Below are 13,768 nucleotides of genomic sequence, written 5' to 3' on the forward strand. Positions count from 1 at the left end.
TAAATTTAAAATAAAAGTTGCTCTGAACACAGCAAAAATGGCCCCATGAAACAGGAGCAAGGACTCACAATGTTCTTTTATTATTATTCTAGCAAGACCCTTATATAGCATCTATGGAACATCATACAGACTGGGTGAATGATATTGTACTCTGCTGCAATGGCAAGACGTGTAAGTGCCTTTTAAAACACTAGATGACTCTTTTGAGTTACATGTATATTGGTAAATCCTAATTTATATGGTGTTTTTCTGTGTTCTCAAAGACATGCACTGTCTAAGTAATCTTACAACAACCTTGTGAAGTACCTTAGTAGGTTTATAGACTCCTGCTTTACAAAAGAACTGAAGTACTGTAGTTTCCAAAAGCCGCTTATCACAAATACAGTGGTGCCTCGCAAGACGAAAATAATTTGTTCTGCGAGTGCTGTCGTATAGCGAATTTTTCATCTTGCGAAGCACCAACGGGAGAATAGCGGTTTGACGGGGGGGGGGGGGGAATTCGTCTTGCGACGCAAGCCCATAGGAAAATTCGTCTTGCGAGACAGCCTTTCGCTAGCGAATGCTTTTCGTCTAGCGAGTTTTTCGTCTAGCGAGGCATTCGTCTAGTGGGGCACCACTGTATAGCGAAGTAAAACATTAATGATGAAATGGCAGAAATATCATAGGAAATTAATTAAAAATCATTAGGAAAATACCTGGCACTTGTTTAGCTGGCACCAGGTGCTATGATGGGAGGTGGTCTTGTGGGTCCCACCAGAGGGAGTTCCAGAGCTGTGAATATACCAGCTCTTGTATCATTTCATATGAGTTACCGTATTTTTCGCTCCATAGGGTGCACCGGACCATAGGGCGCACCTCATTTTTAGAGGAGGAAACAAGGGGGAAAAATATTTTTCTGGTTTTCCTCTTCTAAAAGCCCTGTTTTTTTGAGGATCAGCTAAAAGTTTTGCAGCTTTTTTTGCAAAGGGAAAAGCCCTGTTTTTTTGAGGATCAGCTAAAGGTTTTGCAGCTTTTTTGCAAAGGGAAAAGCCCTGTTATTTTGAGGATCAGCTAAACGTTTTGCAGCTTTTTTGCAAAGCCCTGTTTTTCTGAGGATCAGCTAAAAGTTTTGCAGCTTTTTTTGCAAAGGGAAAAGCCCTGTTTTTTTGAGGATCAGCTAAAGGTTTTGCAGCTTTTTTGCAAAGGGAAAAGCCCTGTTATTTTGAGGATCAGCTAAAGGTTTTGCAGCTTTTTTGCAAAGGGAAAAGCCCTGGTTTTTTTGAGGATCAGCTAAAAGTTTTGCAGCTTTTTTGCAAAGGGAGAAAAGCAAAGCTCCTTTTGCAAAGAGGAAAAAGCAAAGAGGAAAAGCCCCATTTTTATGGGGTTTAACTCACATTTCTGAAAAAATCTTAAGGAAAGGGAGCCATTTCTACTGTTTGCAGACAGATAATCTAAGCCAGTCACATGTCCTGGGGAAACAAACAACCTCCCTCTGCAGCACATTCAACAATGGAGGGCGGGGCTGAAAGGGAGCCAGGACTCTTATCTCTCTCCCGATCTCTTGCTGATCAGCTGCTGAGCGGGGTCCTTTCAACACCCCTTTTTCTCTTTGTAAAATAAAAAGCACTATCTGCTTTGGGCCCCTGGGCAATTCGGCTCCAGGGACCACCATTCGCTCCATAAGACGCACAGATATTTCCCCTTAATTTTTAGGAGGAACAAAGTGCGTTTTATGGAGTGAAAAATACAGTACTTGCAAGTAAACACAAATTCTAGTTCTTGAAGGATGGACAGATTCTCTTTGCTACTTACCACAGAAACATAACCTGTTGTAACTTTTTTCCCTTTGTAGTGATATCTGCTTCATCCGATACTACTGTTAAAGTATGGAATGCACATAAGGGATTTTGCATGTCAACACTAAGGACCCACAAGGTAACAGGAAGCATAGAAATGCCATAAATAATAAGTACCACATTTTTCCGTGTATAAGACTAGGGTTCCCCCCCCAATAAATAATGTAAAAAATTAGGGGGCATCTTATACACAGATAGTGCCGGCACCATTTTCTTAAATCTGAGTCCTCCAAAATAGGGGGCGTCTTATAGATGGAAAATACGGTAATCACTGCAATTGTCAAATCAGTAGTGCCAGTGTTCTAAAGTGCCTTTTTGTTATACCCATTTACTTATTTTAGGATTATGTGAAAGCCTTGGCATATGCAAAAGATAAAGAACTGGTGGCATCAGCTGGGCTGGACAGACAGATATTCCTCTGGGATGTAAATACGCTAACAGCACTGACTGCCTCAAATAACACTGTCACAAGTAAGTATCCAGAGGATTTAAGCTTCTGCTGATCTGTGCAAAGCATTTTTTACTCCCATGGAGGGGGATATTTTGTAACCCCACAACTGATTTGGACAACTGATTTTAGTAGAGAGAATGGGTTGAAAACAGATGAGTATAGATATTCTGGAGCAATAGTTCACTGCTGAAACAACATTGATATAGTAAGCCTTAACAGGCAGTTAGAAATGACTTCAGCCTGCATTCAGTTTTTAAACTTAACAATATCAGTTAAGTGACATAAAAGGATATGGTCTGAAGACGCATGAGGTGAAGCTAAGTGGGTCTGGTCAGTACCTGGATGGGTGACTGCCTAGGAAGGGCATGTATTCCACCCTGGGTCCCATAATGCAAGACAGATGAGATATAAATAGAAGGAAGTAAATAAAATACAAGTCAGTGTTTCCATTAATGACAGGGACACTAGCTGGACCCATATATTCCTGGAACCTGGACAGAAGTTGCCTACAATGGTTCTGGCTGTAGAAACACATAGTCTTCATGGGCTTCTGTTTGAGTAGATGCCAGGCCACTTGAGAGTGGGTGGGATGGAAAAGTTTGTAACAATGTCAAATACACTTGTTTCAGTGTGTCGTAGTGTCTGTCAGCCATTTACTTACATGGGAGAAAATCAAGTTCTCTGTTGGGATCTTAGTATTCCCACTGGGGTAAAGGTACAAACTTGTAGCTCTCAGCTATCTTACCATGTGTGATGAGAATTGAATTTTTAAAACGTTTGCCTCAAATTACAGCCCTTAATATACTTTGCTTCTGTAGTATGGTGAAAACACATTGCAGAGGATATTGCGTTGCTCTAACAGCAGCCCAATAGAGCATTTCAAAGTATAGTGTGACCATTATAAAGAGAGGAAATGATGGGTTGAAAAATGTATTGTGGCAGCAAAATGTAAATTCTTAATGGCGAACACTACTTAAATTGGTTACTCCAAGTTCTTGCTCTTTCCTGGTTTGAAATATTCATCCAAAATGATGTTTGATTTGTTTTCAATAGCTTCTTCCCTCAGTGGGAACAAAGATTCTATCTACAGTCTTGCCATGAATCAGATGGGAACAGTAATTGTATCAGGGTCCACTGAAAAGGTAAGCAAGACACAAATACAGACACGCTGACTTGGTGAAAAGATTGCACACAACTTCTATATAAATTTCCAAAACTTTCAGTGGTCCAATGTCTGAACAGGAATATCTGTCCTGAACAATTATTTTATTAAACATTCCCATACTCTGGGAAGACTGCACTTGATGTTGTTAGGCAGACATTTTGTCTAACGCAACAGGATACTTATTGGAGTTGGAGGGTTTATAATACAGCCTTATCCCACTAAGCTGCTGGAAAAACGTTATCCCATATGCTGGTGCCAAAGTGCCTAGACTTGGTCCTCTTCCTTCTGAAAGTCTTCCTCCAATATAATGGGCTGAAGGGAGTTTAGTAGTTACAGTACAATTGTTATCCCTACACACCCACACCCACACACGCCAAAACATGTCTGTGGATATCTTTGGGAGAAGAAAAGTCTTAGGAGTACATTCTACAGAAATCCAGAACAGAGTCCCTAAGGTGGTGGGACACACCTTATACACCTGGCAACTCCTGCAGCCAATCTTGTGCCCAATGTATTGCTCTGCTTTCCTTTGAACCACATCAGCCAGGCCTAGAGAGGTGTCTTGTCATCTGGGCAGCCCAGGACCTCCATGCACACTGCCCAGGCTTGCCTTTTGGGAAGTTCACTTCAGTGCTGCTAACAGAGCGGTTTGACTTCATTGCCGGAAGAGCACTCCATTGTCTCTCGAAACAGACGGATGCCAACATTGTACATGTACGTGCACATACACACATATAAACACCCACAGAATAGTAGTTATTTAGAAACTATTGAGGATGACATCTTGCTGACCCCTGCTGCCTCCAGTTAAGGATAAGAAACCCTTTTCAGCTATAGGATTCCATTCCATTGCGGGAGACCTTCTGGGAGCCTCGTGCCAGTGGTGGGTGAGGCCAAGGTGTGCAGATCATTGGATGTGACTCTTAGCTATGGACATTCCAGGCACACTTATCAGAGGTTTCTACACCTGCCGACCCACCTTTCCATCTAGGCAAGCGGGAGACATCATCATAGTTCAAGCTTGTTTTCAAGCAAGGCAAAAGCAATTGAATAGGGCATGGAGCTGGACCCGTGATGGTGTGGCATATTGAAAGACCCACATTCTGTCCCCAGGCCTGAAGTTCCCCACCTCTGTCATAGTAGGAGGCCATTTAGCAGAACCCAGCTATTCTTTCTCTCCCCTACCTTCCAGGCATTGGGAATCGTGAGGCTATTACTTTGCGTAGTGGGGAGCCTGCCATTGTACAGTGGTACCTCTGATTAAGAACTTAATTCGTTCCGGAGGTCCGTTCTTAACCTGAAACTGTTCTTAACCTGAAGCACCACTTTAGCTAATGGGGCCTCCTGCTGCCACTGCGCCGCCAGAGCACGATTTCTGTTCTTATCCTGAAGCAAAGTTCTTAACCCAAGGTACTATTTCTGGGTTAGCGGAGTCTGTAATCTGAAGCGTCTGTAACCCGAGGTACCACTGTACTTTCTAAAAGAGTCACAGAATCTGGTGCCTATTCAAGAAACCTAAATTGAATCGGCTTTAGTTTGAAGGCCCTTTAAAAATTAGGAAATGAGTTTGGATCACAATACTATTGTAATATATCACAGTTTTTTTCCCCTCAACAGGTATTAAGGGTTTGGGATCCAAGAACCTGTGCAAAGCTTATGAAACTCAAGGGGCACACAGACAATGTTAAAGCTTTGCTGTTGAACAGAGATGGCACACAGGTATGCATTTGATATCACGTTACTGTGAAGGCTACTAGCTGTATGGGGAAGATTTCTCTCTGTGGTGCAATAATAACCTCTCAGCCCTTTGCATTGCTTATTCCACAAGATCGGCTTTGAGTTCTTAATAAGAAATGTGTTGAAACAAACACAATGCATTTTTGTTTCATATTTGAGCAAATATCAACTGTAATTAAATACTTTGCTAGAACCAACAAGATAAAATTGGAGGGGGGCGGGTTTAAAAAGAATTGTTTGGCATGGATAAGTTTTTTGTGTGTGTGTTATTTCTGTTGTCAAATGAAACTGTAACATTCTATAGGGGAAACAGATTGAATGGAAGGAAAACTGGACTTGCATGTTGACTTTAGAGAGCTAAACATTTACTCACTATTTTATTGGATATGTAATTGTTTTAAATTGAACAACCATTCTTGTTACAGTGTCTTTCTGGCAGCTCTGATGGGACTATCAGACTCTGGTCCCTTGGTCAGCAGAGATGTATAGCTACATACAGAGTCCATGATGAAGGTGTATGGGCACTTCAAGTCAATGAAGCCTTCACTCACGTATATTCAGGTGGAAGAGACAGAAAGATATACTGTACAGATCTACGAAATCCCGATATTCGGGTGCTCATTTGTGATGAAAAGGCACCTGTCCTTAAGGTAATATACATAACAGTTTTTTCCCCATATACATCTTGGTAAAACTTACTATTGGTAGAGCTGCAACCTCCTTTTGTTTCCATCAGATACAGCTTGATTGTCCTGGGTGGCAATTGTAGAAATGCATAATACAACTTGGGACATCATTTGTGGAGAGGGTGTAGTTATGATTACTTATTAAATTTTTATACCGCCCTTCATCCATAGATCTCAAGGCAGTCCACAGCATAAAAGCACAAAATAAATAATAAAAATAAGAACAACGAAACAGTAACCCCCCTCTTCCCCCACCCCCTCCCACAAACACATTTAAAAGGGTTGAGGATGTTAATCAGCCAAAGGCCTGGTTAAAGAGGAATGTTTTCGCCCACCACCTAAAGGTGTATAATGAACGTGCCAACCAAACTTCTCTGGAGAGAGCATTCCACAAATGGGGACCTTCCTCGCTGTTTGCATCTGTAAGGAGATGAGACATAAATACTGGGCGTTTTTTTAACATAAACACGTGCTGGATTTTTTTATGACAAATGTTTTACAGTACTTATATTGTTTTTTGAAATCAATAATTTTGCTATGGCTGTGGCTTAAATATAGACTTTTTTTTCCTAAATTTGGATATGTTAACTCCTGTAACTTAATAACAAGTCCAACCTTTGGATGTGTTCCCCAATACTTCAACCACTTACCATCATAGAGTAATGACAGTGTACAACCAAACTAGAAATACAGGGTTGCTGAAATCTGCTCAGTCTTCAGAAAATGCATCGAGAAAGTAAAGCTTTATTTAAAAATATCATGCCGCCCTCTGAGATGGAGCCTTTATCTCTGTGAGATGGGTTGTCAATTCTGAGGAAGATAAGCAGGAACATATAGTAGGTGTTAGAACAGTACTGTGTGTTGTGATAAATCTTATCTGTAAATTCAGTTTTTAAATGCATCTGTACACTATGCATATAGAAACCTGACACCTGATTTTCAAAAGCAAATTTGCCAATTGTACTGGAACTGTTGCTTTTTTTAATTTAATTTTAATCTGAAGCCTAGTTCTGCCCTGGGTTCTATTCCTTCTTACTCCTAGTGAAACATGTGGCCTCTTTCAGCACTTAAATTCTATGATTCTATGTTCCACTTGGTATAAAGGAGTGTACTGTATATTGTATGGGTGTGCACCAATAGAAAGATGATGTAACACTTCTCATTTCTTGATTGTTCAGATGGAGCTAGATCGATCAGCTGACCCTCCTCCAGCACTCTGGGTTGCAACAACAAAATCGTCTGTGAATAAGTGGGTAAGAAATGAATTAAGCCTGTGTAAATTTACATATGCCCAGTTGCACATATTTGATCCTTGATAATCTTGGGAAGCTCACTTGAGCAAAGTTGTAGAATCCCTCATCTATAAATGGAACTCTCTCCACCCTACCAAAATGTACATGCATCCATCACTGGGCAATATCCAGTGTTGGTCAAACTCACAAGTAGACCCATTTAAATAAGTGGCCTACTCTGAGGCTGACTAACATTAGATATTACCTACTGACTCTTCTACTTTAAGCACTTTGTATAGAAGAGTGTGGCATGAGTGAAGCTTCCTGCTTCTCCTTCTGGACCAGTTTTGCACCTTGATTCATCAGGTCCTCTACTTGTGGCACGGTGTTGTCCGAATATTTGTAGTTTTTTCACAAGGGCCATCATGGAAACTGTACAAATAGTTTCCCCAAGGTGGAGAAAGATCCTTTGAAGAAGGGGGCATGTTGTGTAGTGGAATCTAATTATGATCCTTTTACTTCTTCTCCCCTTGCTTTCATTTTTATTTTATTTTTTAGACTTTGAAAGGAATTCACAACTTTAGAGCTTCAGGGGACTATGACAACGACTGTACCAACCCAATCACACCCCTTTGTACACAGCCTGACCAAGTTATTAAAGGTGCGATTAACACTGGGGGAATTACTTAAAAGTAGTGCTTTGGGGCTGGCAGGGGCAGCAATGGGGCAGAGAAATAAACAGTACTTGATCCAGATTTAATCTTTCTGCAAAATCTTGTGTAAATGATCAATCTGTTCCTTTAAGCATCAGGGCTTTTGTCATCTACATTGGTTGTGACTTAAGCAAAGGGGGCTAGAGAGTCCTGCAGAGTACAGAAGTGCGGCTCTTTGACATTTGGGTCCTGTCAGGCAGAAACTATCTCTCACTATGACTGATGGGAACCTTGTTTTGTTTTGTTTTGTGTGTCTCCCCACCACCACCACTTTAAAGTAAAAACTTGCCAATTCAGGAATCCAGGCCTAGGCACCTGGTACTGCACCCACACTCCATATAAAATTCTGCATGGTGCTTCCAGAGATGCAGAATATTAATTATTCCTGTTCCATCTGAGTAATGAAAAATTAAAAACAATTCAAAATTGCATCTTTTTTCTTTCTTTCAACTGATCCTTTCCCACACAGGCTTTATGTGTGTCTTTCTGTGTTACACACTTCTACAGACTGAGAGATCTGCATGGATGGTCTGATTTACTTGGGTTTCCTCTCCCATTCTTTTTTCTTTTTCCCTAGGGGGTGCTAGTATTATTCAGTGCCACATTCTCAATGACAAAAGACACATATTAACCAAAGACACAAACAACAATGTGGCGTACTGGGACGTGTTAAAGGTAGGTGCCAAGGGACTGGTCAAATATGTGTGATAAGGTTATCTTATATTAACTGCTTCTTCATATACAGTGGTACCTCGGGTCACGTACCTGATCTGTTCCGGGGTGCCATTCGCACCCCAAAAAGCACGCAACCTGAGCGTCCATTTTGCGCATGCGCGAACTGCGCAGAACGCTTCTGCGCATGCACAGACTGCGTGAAATGCTCTGCGTGGTGCAGCAATCTTTATTTTCGGGTTTGCGGAGTACGCAACCTGAAATTACGCAACCCGAAGCGTTCGCAACCCGAGGTATGACTGTACAGTGGATTCATGTTTCCCGTGTAGCTTGGGTTGGTAGATCCCCTTTAGGATGGGATCCACCAGGTGCTGCTTTGGAAGAACAAAAGGGCCGTTTGGGGGTGGGAACATCTTTTACAGCTGGTTTTTGGCCATTTTTTATAGTTCATGCTTCTTCATAGATCTCCATTAGCTTTTGTAAAAAGAGAAGTACTTACTGATTAAATCAATAAACTCATTAATCCCTTGCTTAAAAACAGAAGCTCTAAATTATCTTAAAGAGCACATTTCTTCCTCTCTCCTTCAAAAAAACCCCCACTGTTCCAACCTATCAGGCAGTAAATTACTGCTGAGCAAGTTCCTGGAGAAAGGTCAGTAGTGATGCCTCTTATAGCAGTAATTTACCGTAACTGCTAGAGTGTTTTAAGAGGGCTAGTTTCCCTTGCTTTTTCTTGAAGCCCCATTGGGTATTTTAAAGAAATAGGAAATGTGTGGTTGTATCAATCTGTATCACTCAACTGACAGCAAGGCGGCACTATCAGGGGGAACTTGGGTTGGGGAAAGGAATTTTGATCCATTGCTCTTCTTCCCCCAAAAAGCTCAACAACTTTGGTCAATCCAGTGGGTAGATCACTGCCAGTTTATTTATCGTGGGAGTAGATTGCAGTCTCTTGGAAGTAGGTCATGTGCCTGCTCTAAGGTTTGGGGACTCAGAGGGCTGCAAGGGAGTAGAAGAAATGTTTCCTCCCCATTCCTCTAATGGAGCTCTTTGCCATTGGTCTGAGTGGCACAATTGGATGCAACCCATAATAAACATGAGAGAGCATTCAAAACGAACTCTCTGCCAGGGAGTGCAAGTTTGTTGATGATATGTGGTACATCTGTGCTGCTTAACCTTTTTTTTTTGTTGTTGTTGTCTTAAATGCAGGCATGTAAAGTAGAAGACCTTGGGAAAGTGGACTTTGAAGAAGAAATTAAGAAAAGGTTTAAAATGGTTTACGTGCCAAATTGGTTTTCAGTAGACTTAAAAACTGGGGTAAGGCACACTTTAATTCATTTCAGTGTTGTTGAGGTGATTTACATCTCATCTTTCCTTTGGAGCTCAAGGCTATAGAACAGCCCTGCATGGTGCAATGGGCTTAGGAGACTGTGGGCCTAATTAGGCTCGGCAAGGGTCTTATGCACCTTTTTAAAAGGACTTCTACTGGATAAGGTCAAAGGCCCATGTAGTTTAGCTTACTGTTCTCGCATTCACCACCCGGGTGCCCCTGGGAAGCCTGCAAGCAAGACATGAGCACATCAACTCTCTCTCCTCTTGTAATACCCAGCATTTGCTATACCGAGACACACTGCTGATAGTGGAGGTGGAATATAGCCACCATGGCTAGTGGTAGTGATAGCCTTGTCTTCCATGAATATTTTAAAGCCACTCTGGAGGAGCGACTTTCATAGTTGAACTGTATGCTTTGTGAAGGAAATACAGTCGTACCTTGGAAGTCGAAGGGAATCCGTTCCGGAAGTCTGTTTGACTTCCAAAACGTTTGGTAACCAAAGTGTGAAGCTTCTGCAGTCAATCGGAGCTGCGGAAGCCTCGTTGGACGTTCGGCTTCTAAATATAGATCACAAAACTGGAACAATCACTTCCGGGTTTGCAGTGTTCGGGAGCCAAAACATTTGAGAACTAAGCTGTTTGAAAACCAAGGTACGACTGTACTGTCTTCTGTCTGTCCTGAATCTTGCAGCATTCAGCTTAGTTGGATGTTCCCAAGTTCTAGAGAGAGGGAGAAAAACTTCTCCCAATCCAACTATACATAATGTTCCACATCTCTTATCATGTGCTCCTAGGCTCTCCTTTTTTCAAAACTAATATGGCATGTGACAGTTACTTCAGTTTTAATATTAAATATATGAAATTGGATTATGCATATTGTATACATGTGTTTCCTCCAAGAGGAAGGGACAAAATGTCTAGGTGCACAAGAAAAAAATGTGTGTGTTTTAAATTAAGCAGAGGTTGTAGTTGTGTGCAGATACCAGTTTGCAATCGGATGTTCAAGAGAGTCCCTGAGGAAGAGCGTTGGTTTGAAGCACGTTGGTCATATGCCTTTGGTTTGAGATGGTAGTTCTCTTGAAAGTAACTAAATATAGTCAAGTACCTCTTTGGAGTCTGCATTGTTAGTTCCAAAAGGTGTGCCAAATTCCTTACACAAGCATTTTTTTAAATCTCAAAACTTCCTTATCAAACCACCTGTCATTCATCATGATACCATTTTTCTTTCGGGTTTAAACTGGGCTACAGAGGAAGATCCTTGCCAAAAGCAAGGCTTGACATCACTTCCCATCATCTTCCCTCTCACTTCTGGCAGGGATTGGATGACTAATCCCCATGTTTTTTTTTTATTTTCAGCAGCATTAGAGTTTGAAGCCTTGTCTTTAGTTGTGCGCAGTTGAAAATGAGGCACACATTTGCTTGAGAATTTGTATTTAGCATGTTGATGAATACTAATTACTGTGGAAATGTAGCGAACAACTGTTTATAGATCTTGTATGGCCTTGTAAAATTAATACACAGATACTAATGTAATGATGAGATGACAGATGTTGTCATCTGCATGTAATCCTTGTATAATCAAAGTGTGCTTGTCAAAGTTTTCTGTAGGTTTGAATGTAGGTTTTGTTCTTAATACAGTATTCATACTGCATTCCTCCCAATGGTCTTGTTTTGACAGATGTTGACAATTACTTTAGATGAGAGTGACTGCTTTGCAGCTTGGGTCTCAGCAAAAGATGCAGGGTTTAGCAGTCCAGATGGCTCTGATCCAAAATGTGAGTGTGCGTTGACATTATTTCATTAAACAACAAAATTCATTGTACCTTACCATGTTTCTGAAAAGTGTATATAAACCTATCTGGCGATCTCCCTATGCCCTGCCAAATGCTCGAGAGTTTTTTTTCTTTTTAATTCAGACTTCTTGCCGTGGCAATTTGCGTTGGCTTGGTTTTCTTCGGAAACTTAACCCTTGCGAGGCTCAAATTGCCTAGCCCGTCTTGGTCCACAATTCTGCACTACTTGTAGAAGTGTAATCTGTGAGACTGTCACCAGCTCATCCTCTGCATGGACTGGAAATTTTGGGTGGTATTCAATGAACTCATTCCATAAGCTCAGGGATTTACACGTCACCCCTCTTCCACCCTGTGTGCGTCCAGTGCCCTCCCCAAATCTGCTCCAGATGGTTGGGGGAACCCCCTGAACAGATTTAGTAGGGAGGAGGGAGAAGAAAAATCTGTTGCACAAGCATATATCCTTGCGCTGGTGGAGTGGGTTAATTAGCACTTCATTGGATGCAAGCCATTACCCTGATCTTGCCGGCAAACCAGTTTGCAGTATCAGTACTTCAGTTTTCAACAAGTGCCCTTCAATGAAGGCTCCTTTTGAGCTTTCAGTTAGAAAGGATGAACTAAGGTCCAGATCCAAAGAGCTACCTCAGTGCTTACGAGGTCCCGTGCTGTATCATAAACCTGCTTTTGAAAGTTCCCTCGGTTTCCAGAGAGGTTTATGTTGAGAGGGGCTGTTTTTCTTTCCATAAAAAACAAGGCAAAAACAGCCCCCGTGGGTATGTGGAACCAGCCGCATGGTTCTTTGGATGGCAGCCTTAAAAATGTCTGTAACTAATACTAATAACATGCTAATTTTTTTATCAAAAATTTCATTTCTAACTTTTATAAATATTGGTGACAAATTCTTGTTTTATTTCCCTTCTGTGTTACAAAATGCAGTGAACCTGGGAGGGCTCTTACTGCAAGCTCTCTTAGAGTTTTGGCCTAGAACCCACATCAATCCTATGGATGAAGAAGAAAATGAGATGAACCATGGTGAGTGTTTCTTTGTGCTGTGTGGAAAGGTTAGACTTTCCTTTCTCTTCACGTATTGGCAATGCCTTCCTGTACGTATAAGTAAGCTTTGATACGTAAATATGAAGTATAATCCATATCTGATCCTACTAGCAAGAGATAAGGTGGATGGGTGCCAGTTCTCGGTCGCTTTCATGCTGCTGGATCCAGCTTTGTCGCTGGAGACCTAGATAGCCCCAGTGGCACTTTTCACAGCTGCAACCGGTATGACAGCTTGGCCACAGCAGTTTTTGTGCAATGGTTAATTCAGGATTGGATTACTGCACTGTGTTCTATGTGAGGCTTCCCTTGTGCTTGATCCGGAAGCTGCCGCTAGTGCAGAATGCTGCAGCATGATTGCTAACAGGGGTGAGACCCTGCCAGCATATGACACATCCGCTCAGAGTCCTGCCCATTTGCTTACAGTTCAAGGTTTTACTATTAGTATATAAAAGCCCTTGGACCAGTTTACTTGCGAGATCAGTTTATCTTATATATACCCAATTGACTGCTTCACTCTGCAGAACTGACACTTGTTGCAGGTGCCACGTAATACTTGTTCCACCTTTGTAAGAAATTGGTCTTTTAGTGTAGCAGAGCCTGTACTTTGGAACTCCCTTCCTTTTGACACCACACAGGCACCACTGTACTTTCAGCTCCTGCTTTAAAAAAAATGTTTAGGCAAGTCTATCCAGATATGTTGACGTGTACTAATCTGGTTTTAGCCGATCCTTGATTTTGTTTTATTTTAATGTTTTAATTAGGTGTTTTTAACTGTTTTTGCTCATAATTTTGTTTTGTTCTTTCTGTAGATTGCTTTGAGGCTTTAAGCGGTGCATAAATCTTGTAAAGTAAAAAGTATGAAACAAATTTCAAAAAATCTCTTGCAGTGATGAAAATGGAACATGCTTGTTTTGAATTGAATTACTGTATGGTCTTATTACTGTGTGGTCCATTTCTCCCCTTCCTATAATAGTGAACGGCGAGCAGGAGAACAGAGTGCAGAAAGGAAACGGATACTTCCAAGTGCCACCGCACACGCCAGTTATTTTTGGCGAAGCTGGAGGACGCACTTTGTTTAGGTACAAAAATTCTGAAAAAGAAT

General features: G+C 41.4%; 1 protein-coding gene across 2 annotated transcripts in view; it reads left to right on the forward strand.

The window, feature by feature from the left end:
• WDR48 (WD repeat domain 48) overlaps positions 1-13,768 on the forward strand; it is a 29,072-nt gene that overhangs the window by 8,789 nt on the left and 6,515 nt on the right. For both annotated transcript variants that reach the window (XM_033165231.1, XM_033165232.1), the window contains exons 3-15: positions 93-171; positions 1,832-1,914; positions 2,177-2,306; positions 3,340-3,428; positions 5,069-5,170; positions 5,614-5,838; positions 7,053-7,127; positions 7,665-7,767; positions 8,397-8,494; positions 9,701-9,808; positions 11,502-11,598; positions 12,550-12,645; positions 13,640-13,745. In XM_033165231.1, the coding sequence (XP_033021122.1) occupies positions 93-171; positions 1,832-1,914; positions 2,177-2,306; positions 3,340-3,428; positions 5,069-5,170; positions 5,614-5,838; positions 7,053-7,127; positions 7,665-7,767; positions 8,397-8,494; positions 9,701-9,808; positions 11,502-11,598; positions 12,550-12,645; positions 13,640-13,745 (1,391 nt within the window). The remainder of the gene's footprint in view (positions 1-92; positions 172-1,831; positions 1,915-2,176; positions 2,307-3,339; positions 3,429-5,068; positions 5,171-5,613; positions 5,839-7,052; positions 7,128-7,664; positions 7,768-8,396; positions 8,495-9,700; positions 9,809-11,501; positions 11,599-12,549; positions 12,646-13,639; positions 13,746-13,768) is intronic.

Source organism: Lacerta agilis, chromosome 12 (genome assembly GCF_009819535.1).
Source record: "Lacerta agilis isolate rLacAgi1 chromosome 12, rLacAgi1.pri, whole genome shotgun sequence".
NCBI classification, from domain to species: Eukaryota; Metazoa; Chordata; class Lepidosauria; order Squamata; family Lacertidae; genus Lacerta; species Lacerta agilis.